The sequence below is a fragment of the Cydia amplana genome, chromosome 13 (assembly GCF_948474715.1).
Source record: "Cydia amplana chromosome 13, ilCydAmpl1.1, whole genome shotgun sequence".
Lineage (NCBI taxonomy): Eukaryota > Metazoa > Arthropoda > Insecta > Lepidoptera > Tortricidae > Cydia > Cydia amplana.
In genome coordinates, this window is record NC_086081.1 from 9,317,920 (window position 1) to 9,344,445 (window position 26,526).

The window sequence follows — 26,526 nt, forward strand, 5'->3', positions numbered from 1 at the left end:
AACGGGTACTGCCTTTACAGTTTGGTCGCGCCAACTTGCGCCTTATAAGCTCGGAAGCTTAAACTTTACATTAACACTTCACCCCAAAAAACCTGGGGGCTCTTGTACTGGCCCCTATAGCAGTGGGGAGACACTCCTGACTTCGGGCAAACTCGGCTCCGTTCGGCCATAGAGAAAAAAATACATAGATTGCTCACTCCATACATTAGTTTTAGTACCAAAAAGACTATTAGCATCTAGCATCGAGTAGCGGAACTATCAGTACTGCTAATTGACAATAGATGTAGCACCGACCGGAAAGTCTTATGCTGTTGAAATAAGACTTTCCGGTCGGTGCTACATCTATTGTCAAGTAGCAGTAATTAATAGTCTAACTGATGTATGGAGTGAGCACTCTTGTCTTACTATATTTCTCTATGGTTCGGCTCAGCATTGCCCCGAGCAATTATTAGGGTTGACACAACTTGACGTCCCTTTGTGTGCACGACCACAGATAAGATAATCACTTGAATTTTGACAACCCTAAATAGCCGAAAGGGATAGTGCCATAAGTTAGAAAGGGATATCATGTTTCGACCCTGAATCGCTGTCAAACTTCGGTTTTGTAGGGAGTGTCCTTTTTGTACGGTAGTATATTACTTATTCTGTGCCATTGACGTATAATATCTAAGGACGGGCTAATGGGGCACTAAAAATGGTACTAGTTCAGCGGTGTTACTCACGAATTCCAGCCAATCGTGCAGTCTAACGCAACTAGTTGCGACCAATAGCGCGCGTAATACGAACTCGTCAACCAATCGCTCGCGTGATGCGAACTCATCAACCAATCGCGTTGTAGCGATTTCACACCGCTGTACTGGCCCCTGTCATGCCTCATTATTATTGCCCGTAAAGCCAGTCCCTAGATATCTATGTCAATGTTCTGTGCCTATAGTTTACGCACCCTATAGTAGTGAGTCAAAGGGATCTCTTTATCTATCCGCTCGCCGGACATATTCTGTTGAGACGGACAAAGACAGGTATATGTTATTTCCCTTCCGCTCTTAGCAGCAAAATAGCAGAAAGCACCCGGCGGCGGCGACCCTTTACTTCTGCCGGCCCAGATGACAATCGCTATCGCTTCGCTTTGTCTCTCTCACTCTTCCATATTAGTGCGACAGTGACAGTTGCGTTTCGATCGCTACGGAGCGTGAGCGATTGGCGCGTTTTGGCTACGTGGCCAGAACTGGTAACTATACTCACATAGAAGGTAGGATCCTATAGAAGTGGTATACGCGTGCCTCCGTGAGGGACAAAACATAGGCAATGCGACACTATGATTGGTCGAATTTATTTGTTGCCCACCATAATCCATACTAATTTACGGTGGGGAATAAAATAAATGTGAGACTGTGACAAGGACAAACAATAATAGCGCTTTCGCTGCTACTCCTACTGAAACATACATAAGACTATCCCGTTCTGTCAGTTATCCCCTATGCTATCCAGTTAAAATACTAGATTCATGTATACTCATAAGCAGTGATCGGGGATTTCTATGCCACACCGCGGGATATCAAGTCGAAATGGTAATATGGATACGCCACTTGGCCCGCGATAGGAACAAAACTGTTCGTCCAGTCCTTTATTTTATAATTCGTTTATAAAATAAAGGACTGTAAAAAACATGGGTCTCGACTCGGTCGTTGAAAGGCAATGCAAAACTGATAAGGTAATGCGAGCTTAGTGGTTTTATTGATATATTCAATTGATCTGTAATCAAATTTTCAATTATTAATATTAATAATATATGCAATGCATGATTAATTGATTAACAGTAACATGCCAAAACACTCTCCTATATCGCACACGAATCCCGGATTCCCGCGGCATATCCATACTAGCATAATGATTGAGGTCATTCACCCCAAGTGGCATAGAAATACCCGATCACTGCTCATAAGGTTCACTACCCTGAGTTACGTGTTAGAAACTATACTAGAATTCTGTTCATCCTTCTTCTCCGAGTCATAATACTGGTTAAGGTTGACCATAATAAGCAGTTCCGCCAAATGCCTCTGGTAGCCGCACTCCATGAGTTTGGTGATGACCTTGTGCAGGTACTGGGCTAGTTTCTCGAACATGTGGTACAGTTCCACCAGCTGAGCGAAGCTGGTGTGGCTGAACTGGCATTCTGGTTCTTTTTGGTACCATTTTCTTAAAAAAAAAATAGTTATCCATAAATTAAACACTGCTAATGAATTAATTTTTGTACTTTAAGGCCCAATTTTAAGGCGCTTGAATCCGTCCATACCACACGCTAAATTAGATTTAACGACTATTAAGCCAAACGCCAACAAGACCAACAACGCTTGATAAAAACCGGCCAAGTGCGAGTCGGACTCGAGCACGGAGGGTTCCGCACCATCAACGAAAAATAGAGCAAAACAAGCAAAAAACACGGTCACCCATCCAAGTACTGACCCCGCCCGACGTTGCTTAACTTCGGTCAAAAATCACGTTTGTTGTATGGGAGCCCCACTGAAATCTTTATTTTATTCTGTTTTTAGTATTTGTTGTTATAGCGGCAACAGAAATACATCATCTGTGAAAATTTCAACTGTCTAGCTATCACGGTTCGTGAGATACAGCCTGGTGACAGACGGACGGACGAACGGACGGACGGACAGCGGAGTCTTAGTAATAGGGTCCCGTTTTTACCCTTTGGGTACGGAACCCTAAAAAGCGCCACCGCCATCGTGTTCGTGTAAATAAATACTCATGTATCCATTTGTGTCATTCAAACGCTTTTTTAACGCGCGTTGAAAAAGCTCTCGTGCGAATTGGGCCTAAAGACGTCTGTTAACGAAACAACCATTTTGGACAAAAAAGGTGATAAAAAATCCCTTCTGTGCGAGATTCAAACCAGTGGTTCTGAGATACCGGGTCAACGAAATCGGACAAGATTCTGTAGCTCAGTTAGTATTTCTCCAGATCCGATGATTTATTTGAATGTTTGCCCTAATCTAAAAATGATTTTTTTCTATCTAATTCCCCCTTTGATTTAATCCATACAAAATATAGATAAGAAGAAATGGCACTGTAGGTATGTATTATAACATATAAAGACTAATATCTGGGTGACCGAGCTTCGCTCGGAAAACATAAAAACTCGACAATGCGCGTTTTCCCAGAGATAAGACCTAGCTAGATCGATTTTTCGCCCCCGAAAACCCCCGTATAGCAAATTTCATCGAAATCGTTAGAGCCGTTTCCGAGATCCCCGAAATATATATATATAAATAAATAAATAAACAAGAATTGCTCGTTTAAAGGTATTAGATAAAACTTACCCAGCTTTCAGAACGCGACTAAACTTCAATATAACTGTGAATATATCGTTCAACAGTTTCATGACCGGCGTCGATCTGTTGTTCAACAGACATCTAAACAACACCTTCTTTATATACACAACATGGCAGTCGTACAAGTCGTCCAACGTCCGTGCTTTCTTCAGATCATTTTCGAACTCAGTCCAAGAGCTTAGTATGCAAGTGGTCACTATGTAGTTGTCTAGCGCTCGCACGAAAGACGACATTATATGTCTGTGCAGTTGGACGGAGATGTATTGTGGTGACCCGAGTAGTTTACGGGACTGTTGTTTTGATACTTTGACTGCTAGCTTCAATGCCTGTAAATAAATGTTTACTTTTTATAAATGAAAACGTTCCAATGAGATGAAAGTTGTGTATCTTGGAAACGACTGCATTTATGTATTAGAACAAATTAAATTATTATCAGAAAATATTTTAATTTGTTAGAGTTTTTATTTTAAGTGCCGAATGGCACAGGCACCTGCCGCGATAGCAGAGGACGCTGGTTCGTTTCCAGCCTGGGGCACTGAAGGCCTTGGTCACTTTTTCTTAGTATATGACATTTATTTAAAGTTTATGACTGCATTTATTTCCACCAAACACGGTTAAAAACTATCTCGACAGACAAAACCTCAAGAACCGATTTGAGTAAATTTTTGTTAAATCGTTTAACAAAAATCGCACTCGAATCGGTTCTTCCGTTTGGCCTCTACATTTCCACAGACGGCGACACAGATATTTATGTTCATCAAACATCAACTTTCAACTTATAATACTCCTCTATTTGCATTGGATACCATACATTTGGTTCACTTTGAAAAATCTGATCAAGTGTTAAATCCTGTCCAAAACATTCTCCTTATCTTGACCAAGAACTGGAACACCTTGGCGTACATCAGGAGCGCGTCTTGCGACATTTTGATATTCAGAAACGAAAATACATATGTGAGCGACACGATACCACGTCGGGAGATGTGTATTGGAAATTCAAAGATACATACCTATGTGTACGTGTACTTTCTTCTTAGACTTTACCTATCAATCTGTTTGTCTATTCTATTCTGCTATTAATTTATTTGTGGGTACGTACCTGGAAGTCTTCACCCAACGTCCAGAATATCCTCCTCATCTTGATCAAGAACTGGAACACTTTAGCGTATCGCAGCAGCGCGTCTTGCGACATTATAATGTTCAGTGGCCACGACACCGCGTATATCAGGGTCAGGCATTGTAATACGTCGTTGGGATCTCGGGATATACATATGTGTTTCGAACTTCGACATTACGTACCTGGAAGTCTTCACCCAACGTCCAGAATATCCTCCTCATCTTGATCAAGAACTGGAACACTTTAGCGTATCGCAGCAGCGCGTCTTGCGACATTATAATGTTCAGTGGCCACGACACCGCGTATATCAGGGTCAGGCATTGTAATACGTCGTTGGGATCTCGGGATATACATATGTGTTTCGAACTTCGACATTACGTACCTGGAAGTCTTCGCCCAACGTCCAGAATATCCTCCTCATCTTGATCAAGAACTGGAACACTTTAGCGTACCGCAGCAGCGCGTCTTGCGACATTATGATGTTCAGTGGCCACGACACCGCGTATGTCAGGGACAGGCATTGTAATACGTCGTTGGGATCTCGGGATATACCTATGTGTTTCGAACTTCGACATTACGTACCTGGAAGTCTTCACCCAACGTCCAGAATATCCTCCTCATCTTAATCAAGAACTGGAACACTTTGGCGTATCGCAGCAGCGCGTCTTGCGACATTATGATGTTCAGTGGCCACGACACCGCGTATGTCAGACACAGGCATTGTAATACGTCGTTGGGATCTCGGGATATACATATGTGTTTCGAACTTCGACATTACGTACCTGGAAGTCTTCGCCCAACGTCCAGAATATCCTCCTCATCTTGATCAAGAACTGGAACACTTTAGCGTACCGCAGCAGCGCGTCTTGCGACATTATGATGTTCAGTGGCCACGACACCGCGTATGTCAGGGACAGGCATTGTAATACGTCGTTGGGATCTCGAGATATACATGTGTGTTTCGAACTTCGACATTACGTACCTGGAAGTCTTCACCCAACGTCCAGAATATCCTCCTCATCTTGATCAAGAACTGGAACACCTTAGCGTATCGCAGCAGCGCGTCTTGCGACATTATGATGTTCAGTGGCCATGACACCGCGTATGTCAGACACAGGCATTGTAATACGTCGTTGGGATCTCGGGATATACTTATGTGTTTCAAACTTCAACATTACGTACCTGGAAGTCTTCACCCAACGTCCAGAATATCCTCCTCATCTTGATCAAGAACTGGAACACTTTAGCGTATCGCAGCAGCGCGTCTTGCGACATTATGATGTTCAGTGGCCATGACACCGCGTATGTCAGACACAGGCATTGTAATACGTCGTTGGGATCTCGGGATATACTTATGTGTTTCAAACTTCAACATTACGTACCTGGAAGTCTTCACCCAACGTCCAGAATATCCTCCTCATCTTGATCAAGAACTGGAACACTTTAGCGTACCGCAGCAGCGCGTCTTGCGACATTATGATGTTCAGTGGCCACGACACCGCGTATGTCAGGGACAGGCATTGCAGCACATCGGGCGATGTGTGTTGGAAGCTCAGAGGGGACTCGGTTATTGTGAACGACAGGTTTTCGGAGAACTTGTGAACGTCTGGGAAGCATACAAGGTATAAAAGTCAGTGGACTAATTGATTATGTCCCACAGTCTATATTGACATGTAGTCAGAAAAACTATTAGCTTAGTACCCCTACCAGGCGTGACTTACTCCGCGATTTCCCCGCTACAAGTGCCTACAAGTACATGCGGCCCACACCAATGTTGGTGTCTAGCCATAGTAGTTGCCGCGCACCGCTAAGGAATGTACGCCACCTAGCGGTCATATCTGTCGTAAAAGACGCGTTTTGTTAGAGTGAATCTTCTGTGCCTGGTGCTATTATTTATTCTGTGCCCCTGCATACATTTTTGGTGCTAAGCTAAAAAGTTTTGCTGGCTATAAATTCAATAAATAAATTCATTTATCAAGTTTTACGTAGGCGGTAGTAATAAGGGCGTCTAAAGAAGACAAAGGTACAGCAATTTTCGGATTTCTAATTGCCCAATGACACAAATATAATTCCGCGAAGAAAAGATAAATTAAAAGACTTACGTGTAATTGAAGATCCAAGCGCCTTATCCAGAATATTGTGTAGCGTTGAAAAATTAAGCAACTCTTGCGGATTCAGCGTCTTCGTCAGCTTAGTGAACAAATTCCTGCAAATGCTACTCGAAAACTCGCCGTCCATAAGGAAAAAGTAATCCTTCAAACTCCGCAAATGCTCGTACATATCCAGATTTACAAGAAAATGGGTCAATATGGCATTGTTCACAACTTCTAACTGATAGGTTAGAGGCAACATTACAGACCGTTGCAAGCAGGCCGTTAAAGTAGCTATATTATCGCAAGTTATTTGCTCTGTATCCTCGACTAAATTAGATGCAAATATATTCGTATAAGGCTTTTTCTTGGTTTCCTCCAAGATAATTGCTGGATGTGTGTAACAAGAGTCCGACGCGTCTAACGACATTTTACTATTGAAATAGTCTTTAGTATATTTTTTTACGTCTCTAGTGCCGAACGGATCAAAGTCATCTAAATTGTAAGTGCCTTCTAGCAAGTTAAAGATGCCGCGTTTCGGTTTAAAATTGTCTGTTATCTGGTAATTGGAATTATTTATGACCGATTTACTGAAATCATTGCTTTCTGACATAGTCGGTTCTTCAGATTTCACGTCTTCATCGCCTAGAAGTGAAAAGTCGAAACCGTCGGCGCGTAAGAATTCTTTATCGCTAGGAATTCTGGCTGATTCTATATTGCCGGTTTCGCTTCGGGGAGTAAAAACGTCGCTGGTCATTGCTCCTAGGGGTATGTCTGCGGTTGTAGGCGTTTCTAAGTCCAACTGAAATAAATAAAAATGTGTCATGTCATTTAAAGACAAATCGAGAGAGTCTAGACTAAAACTAACAAGAACTCACAGCGGGAGAAAATGCTTTGATCTCGGACTGTCTAGAACACAAAATGACTAGTGTAATATTTTGCCTATATCTCCTTTAGTCTACATCGCAAACGGTCTAGAACACAAAATGACCACATATAGGTAGGTTAGGTTCGTTAAGTATCTTCAAATGGCCGAAGGCCAAACCGCACAGAAATAGGTAACGTAAAGATAAACCGACGAAATGTAGGTAAATAAAGGTCTAAATAATTGTAGTCATTTTGTGTTCTAGACCGTTTGCGATGTAGACTAAAAGGGATATAGGCAAAATATTACACTAGCCATTTTGTGTTCTAGACAGTCCGAGACCAACCCGAGAAAATTGTACGTGCTCTCAGGCTTCGGTCCGGTCACATTTAATTAAATATGTTTGCTCATCTGATGAGGAAAGCAGAGTCGTTAAACCGCGACATTTGCGACTCTGTCGAGGATGTTCAGAACTTCCTAATGGAATGTGTTAGGACTCGAGACAAGAGGGCACAATTATTTGAAGCTAGGTGGATGCAGTAACTGATATTGGGGTTTTCACTCGACATTGGCGGAACCCCTGTCTAAAACTGCTTCGTGTACAGTTTTTTTGATATCTAACACTTCGTAACGGGTCTATATTGTTTCCCAAATAGTTTTAAGTCATAATGTATTGTTTGCCCGCATTTTCATTAGTCATAATTGATTTGGTTCAGAAACGCGTCACTTTTCAGGATTGCCATAAAACAAACCTAACCTAACCCATCTATAGGATAACCTGACGAAAATCCTGAAAAGTTAATGGTTTCAGTTTTATGACTAATGATAATATGACAAACAATACATTATGCCTTAAGAATTTATGGGAAACAAAGGGACGCCCTTTGTAACACTTATTGAAACCCTGTAATGTAGAACCCCAACGGAGCCGACATGTCTCATTAATAAAGGCTTCTTTTAAATATGTAGATTAAAAAACTCACTTGTGGAAACTCTCCAGGCGTAACGGCATTACTGGGAGTAGGTATAGTGTACGTAGCCATTGAAATCTCGCTGTAAGGCTTCAAGTTCAGTGTCAACCCAGCCCTCTCGCCTTTTTCTCGTCTGGCACTCAAAGACGGAGCATCAAAATCTGAACCCAACATCTTATCCCTATTCTGAACCGCTTCTTTCTGTGCCTTATTAGCTGGTTCATTTCGTTTCGCAATTTCCGCTGGTAAGTTATATTCGACTCCTAGAACTTTCTGCTTGTTTATAAGCGCTTGCTTTTGAGCATCTGTTCTCGGTTCTGCTACAGCTTGTTTTTCTTCTTTCGCTTTTATATCACATTCCGCTCCAAGAACTTTAAGTTTATTCCGCTTAGCTTCAGCAAAAGCCGTATTGATATTATTTTCTTGGTCAAGCGTGTTTTGTACAGGAGCTTTCAATCTATTGTTTTCTTGATCAGTCTGTCCGAATTCATTTGTCATTACTTTATGTTTGTTCTTTAAAGCTTCTTCCCTCATTTTAAGATACTGTTCGTTATCATGGACGCCGTCCAAATTCGCGCCGATAACTTCACTTGACGTTTTAGTTGTTAAACCGTCAGTGACTACATTTCCTTGGGCATCAAGCGCTTTCTTATTATCACATTCCTTATCGTCTGATGTCCGTAGACTAAAAATGTTTTTAGCAGCATTGCATATAGCACTAAAAACGTCTGAAGATGACATGGATTTTGCTTTGTTATTGTCAAACTCCGGATTTTGTGTTGTGAGGTCTGTCATAGCTATTGATGATGTTGATTCTGTCATTGGTGTAGAAAATTTATCAAGGGCTGGTTCAGGTTTGTCAGCACCATCAATATTTGACGTATCTTCATTCAAAGTTGATATTTCATCATCAACTGAAATTGATTCTGCGGATTTGGTATCTTTAACGCTTTGTTCACACGCATCATACACAGATACCTTTTCAATGATCTTATTTTCAGTTTTATCTTTCTGTTGGTGTTCTAGTTCAAGTTTTTCTCTCTTCAGATTCCGTTCTTCGGTGGAAAGAAGCTGCATTCTACTCTGGTCGAGCTGCAGTCGTTTTATTTTCCATTCTGTGTGAATTTTACTCTTTTCAACTTGCAGGTTCAATTTTGAGTAGTATTCCATTATTTTGTTCCTGGAAATATAGAACAGATAATGAAGTATTCTTGGTTCAGTATTTTTAGGATTTTTATCTGAAGACAACACATATTTAACAATTTAAAAAAAGATTATAGCATGTATAAGTTTATATATTGATAAACGCGCATAATCTCGCGGTAGAGATACTGTCGCGCCACTCCTGCGCTAGGCCTACAGTGGAGCAAAGGAGTGAGATAAAAAATTACAATTCATACAACAACGGTTAAAATCAGAGCCGTATATTTTAGCTTTATCTCAGTCAATATCAAGTAACAAGTTTTAGGCAAAATTTTCATTTGGTACAAGCTTTTATCGCTGACTGTACTTTTTTCCACAGACAACTAATACTCATCGAGACAATTCTAAAAACCCCAAACACAATTAGGTTCCGTTGTTTTATCACAGAGTTCCTATGACTACCTCCTGTCTCCATCATCAGATCAGCTCAGCATAATATTGCATTGTCACTCGACTTACATGTGTATGCAAAATTTCAGCTCAATCGGAAACTGGGAAGTGGGTCAAATTTAACTTGCAAGATTTGATTACAGACAGACAACGGGACAGGTGAAAGTAAATAAAAGCTTGTAGAATAAATAAATAAATAAATAAATATTATAGGACATTCTTACACAGATTGACTAAGTCCCACAGTAAGCTCAAGAAGGCTTGTGTTGAGGGTACTCAGACAACGATATATATAATATACAAATACATAAATACATAGAAAACACCCAAGACTCAGGAACAAATATCTGTGTTAATCACACAAATAAATGCCCTTACCAGGATTCGAACCCAGAACCGCGGCTTAACAGGCAGGGTCACTACCCACTAGGCCAGACCAGTCGTCAAATAGAATACCTTTCGTCATCCCTTAGTTTGGCATCGACGTCATCGGTCGCCTTCTGGAGTTGTTCCTCGACACGGAACCTATTTCTCTCTCTCTCTCTCGCCCTCGTCTTGGCCTCTTTGGCCTCGGCCATGGCTGCCTCGAGCACTCGCAGGGAATGCTGTTTCTCCGCCGCTATGAGTTGCGCTAGGCGTTTGCGTTCAGCTGAAAGTACGACATAAGACTCATAAATATTACACATCGGTATTCACCTTAGAGGATATAATCAAACGGAGACGCCTTGTCTGTAATTTTCTGTACAAAACAGTCTGCCGATTTTTGCGGGGGAGGGGAACGTCAAATGTATGCGTAACGTAAAAATAGCCATGTCAGATAAACGTCAGTCCATACATTGTGTATGACCGTTGGCCGCCTATTTTCGACAGAGGGGAAAGCTTGTTAATGGCCACTCCGTTTAGTTGTATCCTCCAAGGTATTCACGTACCTAGCAGGTAAAGGGTGTTTTTTGAATCCTTAGCCACGCTCAGCCAGCCTAGCGAAGGGGACAATCGCTATCGCTTCGCCATCGAATCGCTTTGGCATGTTGTCTACGGGGCCTGTACGGATTCGCTTCTTGAAGAACCTTATGCCGTATGCAATCTTATGCTTAACGTAAGTACTTCAAACAAGACCTATTAGCACTTATTTGCAGGATCTGTTATAAGTGCTATTAGCATTACTTACCTTTGGAGTGTTCTATCACTTCTTGAAGAACTATATAATGTTCAGTCGCTTGTCGATGAACCAGTTTGAGTACATCTTAAAGAAGACGAAATGGAAACTGTAATAAAAGGGCATTTTCACTTAACTGTGTACCATTAACGGCCGGTTAGCAATCGTCACAAAACTGACGGTCAATGTCAATCCCCATACATGTTGTCAGGAATGTGACGGACGGTTAGATGTTACTGAAATACGTCTTAAGTCGCGTTTTAAAGTACAAGTTAAAATGAAAAGCAAAAGCACAATTTAGTGGAAGTTCGCTTCAAACTCACCAACAATCTTCTCGAGCGTCTCCGCCTGCTTCATGGCGGACATCTCTGTGAAGGCTTTCTTCTCCGCCTCCTTCTTGAGCAGGATCTGCTGGAAGGTGACAGGCTCGCCGCTCACGAACAGGCAGCGCGTGCGGTACACGTCTAAGAGCTGTTGCTGACGGGAGAGCGCTTCAAACTCACCAACAATCTTCTCGAGCGTCTCCGCCTGCTTCATGGCGGACATCTCGGTGAAGGCTTTCTTCTCTGCTTCCTTCTTGAGCAGGATCTGCTGGAAGGTGACAGGCTCGCCGCTCACGAACAGGCAGCGCGTGCGGTACACGTCCAGCAGCTGTTGCTGACGGGAGCGCTTCAAACTCACCAACAATCTTCTCGAGCGTCTCCGCCTGCTTCATGGCGGACATCTCGGTGAAGGCTTTCTTCTCCGCCTCCTTCTTGAGCAGGATCTGCTGGAAGGTGACAGGCTCGCCGCTCACGAACAGGCAGCGCGTGCGGTACACGTCTAAGAGCTGTTGCTGACGGGACAACGCTTCAAAAGTCGCGCAGCATTTTATGGAGGGGTGGTCGGATGAGATGAGGAGGACTAGAGGATCCTAGAACGATAAAAAAATTAGAATTCAAAATCACACGTTCCTAGGATAACCACATTTAAGCTTTACGTCGTAAGTAGCTTAGGGCCACTTGCATCATTCCACTAACCCGGGATTAACCGGTTAAACCTGGAGTTACCATGGTTACCAGCAGGGCTCGGAACCGGTTTTTTTCTAAAACCATTATTTTATGCTCTCGACGTAGGACTAAATCATGTATTTAGGTAACAACTTCGTATTATTAGATTGTCCCATTAATAATGAAATAATAAACCAAAGAACGAAAAATAACGTAATAATACCGGTATTTTTTGTATGAAGAAAAAACCGGTTCCGAGCCTTGGTTACCAGTACAATTTAACACTGGGTTAACGGTTTAACCGATTAACCCCGGGCTAGTGGGATGGTACAAGTGGCGCTAAGTGTCATGCCGACGCAGCGCCTGAATATTTAGTACAGCAATGTATTGAGGCAGTCGCCGGTTGGTGCTAGTGTAATCGTAAATTACCGCAAGATGCCTCTTTTTAACTCCTTTTATTGAAAACTGGTGAGTAGACGTAACAATAAGAGACTTTTGTTTGTATTGCAAGATACAAATTTCCAGAAACGGGCTCATGATTATGGGTGAATCAACTTTTTCTTGTCACTCGTTGCCATGATTACGTTCCCCTGGGTCACTCTTTAAAACCTGATTGAGGCATTTAAATTCTCCAAACACGCTTTTTTGTGAAACTTATAAACGCTTTCCATAGAGGGTCCTCTACCAAGCGTGTCAGAAGAAGGTGGTGTACAATGTCTTCTAACAAACTATGCTACTATTGTCTCTTGCCTGACCGGACAGAATAACAACAAGAAACAGTTGATCCACCCTTATTACTATTTTTGAAAGTTTCTGTATAGGTACAGATATACTACATACCTACAGTACGAAATTAACGTTTATTTTTATTTTTACAGTATAAGTTTATGTTGTATCAAAGATTTAAGACTCGAAATTAGTTAATCTAGGAATCTAGGTATGCAATAAATCAATAATTAAAGTTGTTTGTATTCTACATATTACTAAATTACAAATACATACGTTTGGATTACACAGTTTAAGCAGCCTCAGAGACTTGCCACAGAGCAGTATCAGCTTGGCCAGTACCCTCAAGAACTCCGGCACGGCGACGCTCTGAGTTATATGGAAGCCTTTGTCCCAGTAGCGCTTGGAGCGGCTGTTGGCGTACTGAGCGTCTTTCTTTATGAAAAACTCGTTGTACCAGTCGTCTAATTCGCCTTCGAATATGAATCGCTCGATGAATCTGAAAGACAATATCACAGATTTTTAGCAAACAATAAAAATCCAAAAAAAAATTAACGGTTAGACTTTGTCTTGATTATTAGTCTTAGAGAGCGACCCAGCAAACTAAAGGATGTCGAACTTAAAGTTGACGACATTGCGCGACCGGCGACGGCGGCGACGGCACCCATAGGTTGGAGCGAGACACAACGATCGGACCTTTCGTTCCCACCTATGGTTGCCGCCGCCGCCGTCGCCGGTCGCGCATTATCATGGCCGATAAGGATATAAGGATGTCCTTCTGTTCTGCAGGAAAACAATAAGATTCGGGAATGCCGCCTATTTCGGAATTGGGCTGAATGAATGCAATAAGCGATCGACCGCCCGCCTGTTTCCGACCGGGCGTCCTTACACTACATGTACATCTACATCTATAGGGTTCTCATAGTGTTAAAGGCAATAGGAATCCTTATAGTTTCGATATATTCGTAAGACTGTTAGTCCGAAATGTCCGATTGAAATGTGCTTCAGTCGAATAAGACCTAAAAGACAGATTATTAGCGGTATCGTCTTGGGTCGTCCCATTCGTTTTTCGTCAAGTTCTTAAATTAGTCCTATTCTGCTTTCGTCACGCATTCTACATTGAAAGCCACCGACGATTGTGACGAATGTAGAATATGTGACGAAAGCAGAATAGGACTAATTTAAGAACTTGACGAAAAACGAATGGGACGACCCAAGACGATACCTTATTAGCGACCAAAGAATTTCACGCTTTGAATTAAAAAGAAATATGATTATCTCGTCTTGTCTGTGGTAATAACTTGAAGCTCAACTCAAGGCACACATAAAAAAACATGCAACTAAAGACATGTAACGCAATAAGTACAGTAACTTACCTAAAGTATACACGGCACACAGAAAACAGCGCGCTGAACATCGTGGCAGCAGTTTTGATGTGAGTGACGTGGGATATCTCGTTGAAAAGATACGACATCAGCTCGGCGCCGGCCGGTATCGTTGTTTTCGAGTCTACAACAAGAATAAGTAAGTAAAATAAAACTAACTAGTACTGGGGAAAAACATGACTGCGCATCCTAGAACAGGCTACATGACTAATTTTCATTTATGGTATCAATCGATCGGGTTTGTTTTTAGGATCAAATGTCTATATGGGACCCATTGCATTAAAGTAACACAAAAGTCAGAAATTGTAGTCAAAGGCCGACAGTCGCACTACACTCTTTGCATCTAAATCGCCATATGGTTCTGATTCTGACCTAATGTGGTCTAGGTCTCAAAGTTGCTTCGAAGGCAATTCGGCAAGCAACCTCATGACATAGGACAAAAGAAGTAGGTAGGTAGGTTAAACACTTGAAGTAGGTGATATTCTCTAAAGACCCTTCTAGTAAGATTCTTTATACCTGAGGACGTATAAAGTTCACATAGAATTATCCAAATCATTGAGGTATATAACAAGAGACGACATCTCGAACAAAATGTGTCCGCACCTCAGAGAAGTGTATGCATGCATGCGAAGCCGAAAATTGTTAATAAAGACGCCACGAGTATTTTTTGACTCAGTTAACAACGTTGCATACAATACTTTTTCTACGACCAAACATTTACTTTGAAAACTAAATAATAGTAAATCAACAGTTATTCCATTGCTTACCGGTGAAATGTTATTCCATCCCTTTTATTATATTTTCTTGTGCTATTGTTGCAACTTTTTAACACACACGAAGGCATTTTTTAATTTTAATTTTTGTTTTTAATTTTCTGTACATGTGTGGCATCTCGTCAGTGGTCGGTGACGTACTAAAAGCAAAGAAGTGCATGCACTTCTCTGAGGTGCGGAAACATTTTGTTCGAGATGTCGTCTCTCGTTATATACCTCAATGATCCAAATAGAGTAAACCAAAAAGATACTAACCGATCTAAGAGCCCGCGCAGACAGAGAGCGGTCTGGAGTTCCGAGTTCTGCGTTCTTTCGAATGTACGTGAGTCTTTACGATAACGCACACAGCAGGCGGTCAAAACTCCGCTTTGACCGCCGCGTTCTGACCGTCTGCTGTGTGCGGTATCGTAAAGACTCACGTACATTCGAAAGAACGCAAAGCTCTGAACGCAGAATTCGGAACTCCAGACCGCTATGTCTATCTGCGCGGGATCTAAATAATAAAGGCTGAAGGCAGTGGCCACCGTCTGCGTTCGAGCGCGAATTTATCACTTGCCATCCCTCCTCACAAATCTCGAGGTTACAACAAGTCCTTCGCAGTGCGTCCAGTGAAGCTGTGGAATGAGCTGCCTGTTTCGCTCAGGCGGGCACAATCGGTTGCGTCGTTCAAGGAGAGGTTAAAGAAGCTATGGCTATCTGATCTGACTGATTAATTTGTCTATATTTCTATTGTATAATTGCTTTATATCTTTCTAATTCTTTCCAATTTTTAGTGTATTTTCCCCATTCCTTTTTGTGTAATATATGTATGTTTATCCTATACATTTTGTATGTATTTATATCCTTTTCACCTCAGCAGCTCGAACAAGGGTACTTTGCTACTTAAAAACAGTGAGCAAAATCGCATTTTGCTCACTGAGTGAGACAAAATTTTTAAGTAGCAAAGTACCCTTGTTCGAGATGCTGAGGTGAAAATTTAATTGTTGGTATATCTTAAGAAAACATGAGTGAATAGAGGTAAGTGATGAAGAAGGAATACATTTTTCGGGTTCTGTAATATGTTCTCACTGCTGAGGTGAAATTTTTGTGAACTACACGAGATCAAAGTTATTTACATCTCGTGCGCTTTTGAGTCCCTTACTACGCTCAAGATTCTAAATTAGATTCACTCGCTACGCTCGTGAATCTATTATAGAATCTTTCGCTTGCACGGGACTCAAAATAAGCACTCGAAGAAATATCAAACTTTGATCTCTTGTTGTACAAATAACTATTATCTTTCTGGTATCTTGTTGTACATTTTGCTGCATTTGTCACCCGCTTTTCACTTTCTCCTCTCATCTACTCAAAGGTTAACTGTTAACTGGAAGAGATCCCTCAAAGGGATAAGTTCGCCTTTGTACTTCTTACTAATTGTATGTTATTTTTAATATGTCTTTTTGTACAATAAAGAGTTTACTACTACTACTACAAGATCGTAATCGTAACCTATTGTACACCTTATTACAATAACTATAAGCTCTACGTTATACATACCATGATTGATCATCTTATAAATAGACGCCACAGTCTCTATCTCGTATTTCAGCGGCTCCATATGGTGCAGTATCTGCAGTAGTGTGGGTAAGCAATCTGTGTTCCCGGTACATTCTTCGTAGATCTCTGTTGCGGTCAGACGGAAGTTTAGTAAGTATCTCCTTACGATTTCTCGTGCTGCCTGAAAGTTTTGCAATTTTTGAAGTGAAAACTTCTTTAGCGGCGCTGTGTGTGCACTTTTTGTGATGGGGAAAAAAATGTTAAACTCGTAACAGGTGTCACGTGACCGTAAGACGTAAGACGGACACGTGACCTGATCGAAAAAATGTTACATGTAATGTCATTGAGTTTTTCTTTATTGATTTAAATGCCATCTAGTGAGTTTCGCTCTAACTGGTATTAATATAACTAGAGTACTAACAGTGATGTGCTAAGGGGTTTTTTATATTAGCGGAGTTTACTCATAAATCAGACTTATTTTCTCAAAGGTTTTAATTTAGTCGAATAATGTTGTTAGTGCAAACTACCCAGTCTTGATTAAATTAATTCATTTCAATATAGCACTTTTTATCTAACTTGCACCATCCCACTAACCCGGGGTTAAGCGGTAAAACCGTTAACCCAGTGTCGAATTGTATTGGTAACCATGGTAACTCCAGATTTAACCGATTAACCCTGGGTTAATGGAATGGTGCAAATGGACCTAAGGATACAAACCTCATATACGAGTCCCTTGCTCCTAAAATGATCTTCCACAGAGTGGTTGAACGCGAACTGGTACAACCGTTTATAGTAAGTGCCGATGAGCAACAAGTCACTCACGTAGCCTTTAAGGTGCGTCACCGACACTCCTTCTAAAGCCAAGTTATCCTTGACGTAGAAACAGTTGAAGTCTTGGCTGAATGGGAAGGAGGGTGTTTCTACACCAACTGCAAAAAAAATATCACAGGTGAATATTTCTGGGAATTAAATCGACAAATTATAGCTGGTCAAGTAGATCTTCTCACTAGAAAAAGGCGGCAAATTTGAAAAATTTAGGCGCGAAGGGATATCGACCCATAGAAAATTTGAATTTCGCGCCTTTTTTTATGACAATATTTGCTTGACCAGCCGGGCTAGCACATGATCGGCGCGACACTATCTCGCCGCGAGATAGACTACCCGTCCCTCTTTAATTAATACAGTTAGAAAAAGACAGGTAGTTCATCTCGCGGCGAGATATTGTCGCGCCTATCATGTGCTAGGCGAGCTGGAATTATTCTAATTCGGCAGCTAATTTAGATGGCGTCGTACGGCTCTCTATGGTTGTCTAAGTAGACGTTTGACAATTGGCCTGATGACAGTAACAAAGAATCATGGAAATAATGGTTTCAAAGAAACATATATGTTAATATGGTTCTAAAAAATGGTCCAATCTCAGTATAAACATTAGGATGATTAATATATTCAATTAAATAAAAGTGCAAAATTCTCCAATCAGCCATTTTGACTGAAACGCCAATCAGAAGCGAGCTAAGGAGTGACGTCATCAATCCTCATTGACTGTAATCCATAAATCCTCACCAAAAAGTTTGGAGGTTCAAAAAAAAAAAAGATTTCGCCACTAATCATTTATTACGTCCAAGAAATATTACTACCCGATGTAAAGTAAATATTTATTTGTAATTAAATAAATAAAATGCTAAATAATACGATATTTCACCAAAAAACTTTTTTAATTATTTGGCTGAATGGAATTATCATTGCCATGTTGGCTGTCGGAACTAGAAAAAATGAAAAATTAAAAAGTAAAACCGGCGCTCGGTGATTTCACTCAGAATTTGCATGTATCTAAATAATTCATCTTAAATTGCAACCGTGTGAGGGTTTTTGTATAAAATGAATTATTGTGATTAATGTTTGTAATGTATTTATCATCCCTGATTATAATATATGGTGCTGAATTAACAATATCATTCGGATTCAAGGGAAAACTCGTAACTGTAAGTATGTAAACAATGTCTATCACCCTTCCACCAACTAATGACGTCACAAATGGCTTGCGAGGCGTATTCGCGCGAGGTTTAAACTAGCTATAAAAATGCAGTTATTTATGTTAAATCTTATGAGTATAGCTGAAATATTGTGTTTTTCGGAACCAGTACAAGTGTACCGTCAATAATAAAAGGGATTTCAAAATTTGTCATCAGGCCAATTCATTTAACACAGAAGCGCCTACACATTTTACACAATCAATGCATGTATGCGCAAAAGGGCTCACATATTTGGCCGAAAGACCATAGTATCGAGGCTCTAACTCTAACATAGAGTATTATAAAATCACGATAATTATTCAGACTAGTCATTATGAAGTAGACTCTAGTGATCAGGGTGCAATAGGCGATTTTGGTAAATAGCAGATCCAATCTTCTACTTCTACTTTTTTTCGTGTAGAAGAATCAAACTTATAAAACTATTTTTTTTTATTTAATCCGAGTCGGCTGCCGTACTCGCGCCGCGCCGCCACAGACCCACCTCCCTGGACGACGTGGCTATTAGCCTTCCTTGGTTACTGTAACTTACTGATGAGGTACATGACATGTCGGATGAGCTGTCGCTCCGACACGATGTCCAGGTCGCAGAGTCGGCTGCCGTACTCGCGCCGCCACAGACCCACCTCCCTGGACGACGTGGCTATTAGCCTTCTTTGGTTACTGTAACTTACTGATGAGGTACATGACATGTCGGATGAGCTGTCGCTCCGACACGATGTCCAGGTCGCAGAGTCGGCTGCCGTACTCGCGCCGCCACAGACCCACCTCCCTGGACGACGTGGCTATTAGCCTTCTATGGTTACTGTAACTTACTGATGAGGTACATGACATGTCGGATGAGCTGTCGCTCCGACACGATGTCCAGGTCGCAGAGTCGGCTGCCGTACTCGCGCCGCCACAGACCCACCTCCCTGGACGACGTGGCTATTAGCCTTCTTTGGTTACTGTAACTTACTGATGAGGTACATGACATGTCGGATGAGCTGTCACTCCGACACGATGTCCAGGTCGCACAGTCGGCTGCCGTACTCGCGCCGCCACAGACCCACCTCCCTGAACGACGTGGCTATGAGCCTTCCTTGGTTACTGTAACTTACTGATGAGGTACATGACGTGTCGGATGAGCTGTCGCTCCGACACGATGTCCAGGTCGCAGAGTCGGCTGCCGTACTCGCGCCGCCACAGACCCACCTCCCTGGACGACGTGGCTATGAGCCTTCTTTGGTTACTGTAACTTACTGATGAGGTACATGACATGTCGGATGAGCTGTCGCTCCGACACGATGTCCAGGTCGCAGAGTCGGCTGCCGTACTCGCGCCGCCACAGACCCACCTCCCTGGACGACGTGGCTATTAGCCTTCTTTGGTTACTGTAACTTACTGATGAGGTACATGACATGTCGGATGAGCTGTCGCTCCGACACGATGTCCAGGTCGCACAGTCGGCTGCCGTACTCGCGCCGCCACAGACCCACCTCCCTGGACGACGTGGCTATGAGCCTTCTTTGGTTTACCGCCGGCATTTTTGCTGAAATTAATGTAAATTTAATGTCAGTACAAGCCATGAGTATACTTCTAAAAATATTGGGTAGCAGCACTTTGGTGTAATGCTCCAAAGATGCTTTTACAACATTATGCACTGCGGTATTTCCAGACCGATACGACCTCCAAACCTTCAAAAAAAGAGCCTACTCCCATCTTAAAGGCCGGCAACACGCTTACAACCCCTCTGGTGTTGCTTGTGTTCATGGGAGATGATAATTGCTTAGACTTATGTAGACCAAGATAGCACACGCAATGCAAGTGTTATTTTAAGCGTCAAACTTCTCTATGAAATTATTACCTATAAATAACACTTGCACTATCGTCATGTGATTCGTCTGCTCGTTTGCCTACCATATTATAAAAAAAATCCCTGGCATTTACTATGACCAGTCAAAAGCACATTTGGGTTCCATGCCTCAGAAAAAAAAGGAATCCTTATATTATCACTTCTTTGTTTGTCAGTAACTCAGTATATGTTTTGTTTACTCAACATGTAGCTATATGACAGCAGGTATATGACTTTCATTGAAATATTAATAGTTTCAATAACTTACAAACAACTTCCCATATGTCCTCAGGGACATCTTGGTCGACCCGGCTGACCACTTCCCAAATATTATCCGTGTGTTGAGGCTCCAAAACATCTATTTGCTGGCTACTGTCTGGCAAGGAGATCTGCAACATATTACACATCTTTCTTTATTGTTGGAGTAACATCATAATTTATTTTTGTCAGATAATATATGTATTAACCCTTATATTTAAGAAGCTTAGAACTTCCTTTTACCTGATAGCCTCAGCTTCATAATAATAATATATATATATATATATATATATTTATATAAATTCAAATTTGTAAGTTTCCGGCACTCAATGTATACAATAATATTATTCTGTGCGTACCTGCACTACAATAGAATAAACAAAATGTTTGAAAAACAAAGTCGCCTAAAATGTAGTATAATATAAGTCACCCGCGTCATAATTACATAAAACTAAAATCGGTTCCTACAATACAGCTAAAATCACTCTTTCTATGGTCACCCATCCCAAACCTGTTTTTTTGAAGTGAAAACTTCTTTAGCGGCGCTGTGCACTTTTTGAGGTGGGGAAAAAATGTTAAACTCGCGAGAGATAACGTGACCGTAAGACGGACAAGTGACCTGATCGAAAAACTGTTATATGTAATGTCATTGAGTTTTTCTTTATTGATTTAAATGCCATCTAGTGAGTTTCGCTCTAACTGGTATTTATATAACTCGAGTACTAACAGTGATGTGCTTAGGGGTTTCAAGTAATGGGACGAAATAACGCTAGATGGCGTTAACCTCAATTATACATAGTGCATTTTGCACTAGTCATTGAGTTATCACTTCTGCCGGCACTCCCTGAGTGCAACCCATTGTTTTTTTTATACCTTCTAGTTTTATACATACCTTGACACTTTGGCTGTTAGAACTACTTTTAGGTATTTGCAGGTCTCTCTGGCCAGTAAGGCGTGGAAAGTTGCATATGTTGCTAGCAGCATATGGTGAAAAGTCAATAGACATGACGGATGGGATAGATATAGGACTGACAAACTTCTTGATCTCACCACCAGTTTGGTTGTTAGAACGGCCGAGTATGACTGAAACAGAAAAATTATGTTAAACAGTTTTTGGTTCTTTTTGCAGGGAGGACTTGGTGAACTTCAACTTCAACTTCAACATTTATTCAGCAAATAGGCCACAAGGGCACTTTTACACGTCAACATTGAATTTACATACAAGCAAAATAATAATAATTATACATCAACAATTATTAAATACAACTACCAAATCAAACTAACGTAATACAATTACTTAGAGATGTATAAGGTCTCTTAATGTCGAATTACATAAAAAAAACTATAATAATAATATTAAAATAAAAACAAAACAGATACATGGAAAAAAAATCTAAACTTATTTAGAGGTGTAAATGTCTCTAAGTGTCAGAACTAAAAAATAACATAGTTTATCAAATTATCCTTAGAGATGTATAGGGTCTCCAAGAGTCACAATCCTGTATGATTAACACATTACGAGAAAAAAAAAACATACGAGAACCGAATGAGGCGTCTCACTGCAATTAAATTAAAAAATAAAGTTACTAAATAAATATATTCGTGTTAGCTTAAACAGACCCGTCTCCACAAACAGCACCCGTTCACGAGTACGACGCGTATCTCAGCCATCGCCTCCCTCAACCTTCATTCGGGAAAGTGGCGACCCGATCAACGACGCCACCGTAAGCAAAGACTTTTAAGCGAGCATGACATGTTCAAGCTACCGGCCTATATTAATATTAAAATAGTGATAACACTTAGCTGTGAGACACAGCATTTTGTGCTCGTATGTTACATAAAAGACGGTATAGCTTCACATAATTACTAGCCTAAATTGACCTAGAGATGTAAAGGTCTCTAAGTGTCCGAATCATTAAAAATATAAGTATGTACAATAAAATAAAAATAATATAATGAATAAATACTTAGGGATGTAAAGGTCTCCAAGTGTCAGAATCATTAAAAATAAAATAAATAATTACTTAGAGATGTACATGGTCTCCAAGTGTCCAAAACTAAAATTAAATTAAACAATATAATCAAGCGAGAACATGATTGTCTCATGTGTCAATTCGACTGAGGGTTAGAGTTTAGAAACCACAACCACTAGAAGCTAGCCCACAGTTTGGAGTTGGGAAGAATACATAGCTACAGCATATGGAGGCAAATGATGGGCCTAATGACCTTTTTGGAATAAGAAATTTAATGGGCGCTTTTATACTTTATCATATCATAGTAATGGGTGTGGAAAATGTCAGGGGGGCTATTTTTAGAGAAATTACGGTCTGGGAATTGTCAGAATTTTTAGAGTGATGTCTAGACTTTTGTCAGGATATGTAACCTTAATCAGGTAACTTGTAACTGTGAGACTGATTTTATTCTTATTTTATTAACAACAGACAAGACAGAAAAACAGCATGATTTCATGTATTTATAATTTTGTTTATTCCAAAACAGTAACTAAGCTATGAAACAAAAATAGGTAGTAAACTCTAAATGTGTTTTAGAAATGTTAGGATAGTTTCTGTTTTTACAGTTTTCACCTATTTTTAGCCAGTGCAAAACATTCAGTGCAGCCAAAGCCCCAGGCTAAAGGGGCCCACTGATTAACCTGTCGAATCCCATGATATGACGTCACCCATAAGCGTTCTGGCTCATATATGAGCCACTGGGAGCTGACAGATAACAGTCCGCCGGATGCATAGATGGTAGTATTTCTATAGATGTGGCCTACCGCGTGCCCCCGTAAGGGATAGACATAGATGACGTCACAAACCCAGGGATACCATATAGGTAAAAATTACCCCAATATTATCAAATATTGGGGTAATTTTAATCACGTTCGCGAGTTGTTCGCCTACGTAAGACGCAGCGATAAATAAAATATCAATGGGCCAATTTTTTTTTTATTTATTTAGAAAACAAACAGTCTTTTACAAATAAGTCTTACAAAAATGACTAAAAATAGGCCTAAAGTTTCATACGTTAGTAAGTTGACTATTACAATGAAAAGGTTACTTAATTATAAATTACCCGTAGGTATAGTTGTGAGTACAACACGCAAATAAATTAAGAAAACGATGCAAAATATTTACTTGAAACAATTTTTCAATTACTAGTAAACAAAATATGCCGAAATTTGTTCTGGAAAACGGACAAACTATGAACAAAAATGTCTATATCATTAAGCGATTCATTATACATATTACAAGTACGCCTAAAGAAAGAATTTTTAGCATACTGTGTGCCACAGGAAGAAATAGAAAAGGTAGGTTTTCGTAATATGCTTTGAGCATATCCGGCAGTTTTGCGTCGGTGCCCAGTTTCTCCTTCCGGTTGCTAAAATCCATTTAGCACGCGTGCCTGCATCGTGTGGAAATCTGGAGGTAATAAACGAAATATTCATTTTGTAATCTGTCACTCTTATTGCAAAATTAAGAATTAGTGCCTGCAGCATATCAATTAGATTCTCTGAGTCGTGGCAAAACCCCCTATAACGTTAGAAAGAATCCGTAATGCTTAAATACATTCTAATTTAAACACAGTTCAATTTTGTTGTTCGTATATTATGTCCAGTTCTACAGCAAAATTATTTATAAAAATGTTATTAAAATACAAAATACCCGAATTTTGGGGTAATTGTATGCATCACGGGCTGGTATCCCTCGAATAATAGCAATGCGACTAAATTGAATACACGTTATTAAAAGGGTGACGGCTTACTGTCAATATGCGTACGTAATTTGGTCGGTTAATTTATCAGGAAATATTTATAGGTTAATTTTTTTACCCGAGTTATTATTTAATGTAAATGCTTTTTCTACTCAGATTTTAATTGATATAGATTGTAGGATGCTGTTACTAAGCATGATAAAGTGACCGAAGTATAAAATACTGTATTTACCTGTGAAATGTTAGGTTGTCCTGTTTTTGCCGGCAGTCACTTGTACAGCGCAAAACTGAGCAATTCACCATATTTGTTGAATTGTTAAGTACTACTACATGCACACGAAACACTGATTTCAATATTTTTCCTGATAATCTTTGCACTGTTCATATGTTTCACACCAATTTGACGTTTACGCATTGTTTGTATCCCACCATAAACTACGGTGGGGAATAAAAAAATATGAGACTGTGACAAAGACAAACAATAATAGCGCTTTCTCTGCTACTCCTAGTGAAAGATACATAAGACTATCCCGTTCTGTCAGTTATCCCCACCACTCATGCCATCCCCTCGGCCGGATGGTATCAGCCTGTCAGTTAGAACAAAAATTTGACAGTCCCAAACAACTGACAGGCCGATACCGTCCGGCGGACTGTTAATCAGTGGGCCCCTTAAGATTAGGAACTTACATGATGATGAGCCATAATTTTCTACAGTATATTCTTCAGACTTTTGCTCAAACAACACATTTCCTTGGCTCTTCATAGCATAGGGCAGCTCAAACACGTGAGACGGGTAGTAATGGTATGGGTCTGGAGACCCAAAGGGTTCTCGTGGGAGTTTGGGAAGCATCTCGTCTAAAGTACCAAATGTGAATGGGTTCTGAAAATAACAATATCTACTATTACATTTTAAACTGACATATACGTAACAATAATATACGACAAAAACTCAAGTTTAGTATATCATAATCAGGGCCGGATCTAGGGTAGAGCGAGTTGAGCGGCCGCTCTAGGCGTCGGATGGCAAGGAGGGTGCCAAAATGGCAAATGAGAAAAAAAAAGTTTTAAAAGACGCGAGTGTGGCGAGGGGGGGGGGGGTGTAAAATATGCTTGAAAACTTCTACGAAGGGCGCCAAAACCCGATTTCGCTCTACCCTCAAGGGCTCGGGCCGGCACTGAGGGAGGCACTGATCATATGATCATAATCAACATTTTTTTACGTAATAATGAATGTAAATAGTGATGTAAATGAATTAACAGTAAACAATATTTATAAGGAAAACATATTTATAACAATATTTGAAATAAATAGTTTATTTTAGAAGTGGGAGGGTGTCAACATTAATTGCATGCACAAAATATGCAAGTAAGTATGATGAGTTAGCACAAATTGACTAGCACATTATTATTTCACAGATTAGCAAAGTAATTAAATTTCAACACATTTCAGACTGCATTTAGGAGTTAGTGCCTATATCGTATACATACCTTGTAAATTTCCTGGGAAAATTCTACATTTACAGAATTCTTTAAGCAAAGGAGGCATTTTAATATTCTTGTTACATTTTCTTGCTCATCTCCAAAATCAGTATTCCTCATTTTACTAATAAGGTTCTTCAGCTCTACCGCTCTTTTATGCTCTGCGATATTCTTCACATTTTGCTTATTAATAAAATAATATGACCACAATTCGGACACAGGTTCAACCTTTGCGTCGGGCACCTTTTTACTGCTTTTCCCCAGAATAATTCCATATGAATGTGACCTCATCTTAGCTACCAAATGCTTCTCAGATATTTTGCTGTGATTAGCATATTTGGATGCCGTTTTAACGCATAGTTCTGTAAGGAGCTGGAAGACTCCATCTCCTCCATCTCTTCGTTCTACCGATGATGCCATGTTTTAACAAATATTTTTTTCAGAAATATTTGAACGGTGAGACACAGTAACGGTTTAGTAATACTTACAACTTATAAACATACTAGATCACAACCAGTTGTTCCCTATGCAATATTCAAACAAACAGCGATAAATAAATCCAATATCCATAATGACAGTAATGACACTTGACTTACAAATTTTACAAAACAATACCTTAGTTAGATCTTAGACACATTTTTAAACGCGGAGAAGGTGTTATGTATT

General features: G+C 40.4%; 1 protein-coding gene across 1 annotated transcript; it reads right to left on the reverse strand.

Moving 5' to 3' along the window:
• Window positions 1-1,936: 1,936 nt before the first annotated feature.
• LOC134653485 (gamma-tubulin complex component 6) lies at window positions 1,937-26,309 on the reverse strand. Its single transcript, XM_063508854.1, has 16 exons — window positions 25,870-26,309; window positions 25,069-25,261; window positions 21,560-21,750; window positions 20,678-20,798; window positions 19,960-20,106; window positions 17,263-17,474; window positions 16,546-16,726; window positions 14,228-14,360; window positions 13,128-13,350; window positions 11,818-12,049; window positions 10,437-10,629; window positions 8,400-9,567; window positions 6,564-7,353; window positions 5,844-6,067; window positions 3,333-3,670; window positions 1,937-2,196 (listed from the first exon to the last, which is right to left on the reverse strand). The coding sequence occupies exons 1-16, from the start codon at window positions 26,278-26,280 to the stop codon at window positions 1,959-1,961; spliced, it is 4,995 nt and encodes a 1,664-aa protein (XP_063364924.1). The 5' UTR covers window positions 26,281-26,309; the 3' UTR covers window positions 1,937-1,958.
• Window positions 26,310-26,526: the final 217 nt, after the last annotated feature.

What these genes read in the sequence shown, in the direction of transcription:
- LOC134653485 (XM_063508854.1), bottom strand. Translation starts at nt 26,280, where the DNA reads ATGGCATCATCGGTAGAACGAAGAGATGGAGGAGATGGAGTCTTCCAG. An exon ending in CTAACAGCCAAAGTGTCAAG is followed by an intron (nt 20,799 to 21,559) that starts GTATGTATAAAA and finishes AATATGTTGCAG; the next exon opens with ATCTCCTTGCCAGACAGTAG. An exon ending in GCAAGGGACTCGTATATGAG is followed by an intron (nt 16,727 to 17,262) that starts GTTTGTATCCTT and finishes CAAAACTTTCAG; the next exon opens with GCAGCACGAGAAATCGTAAG.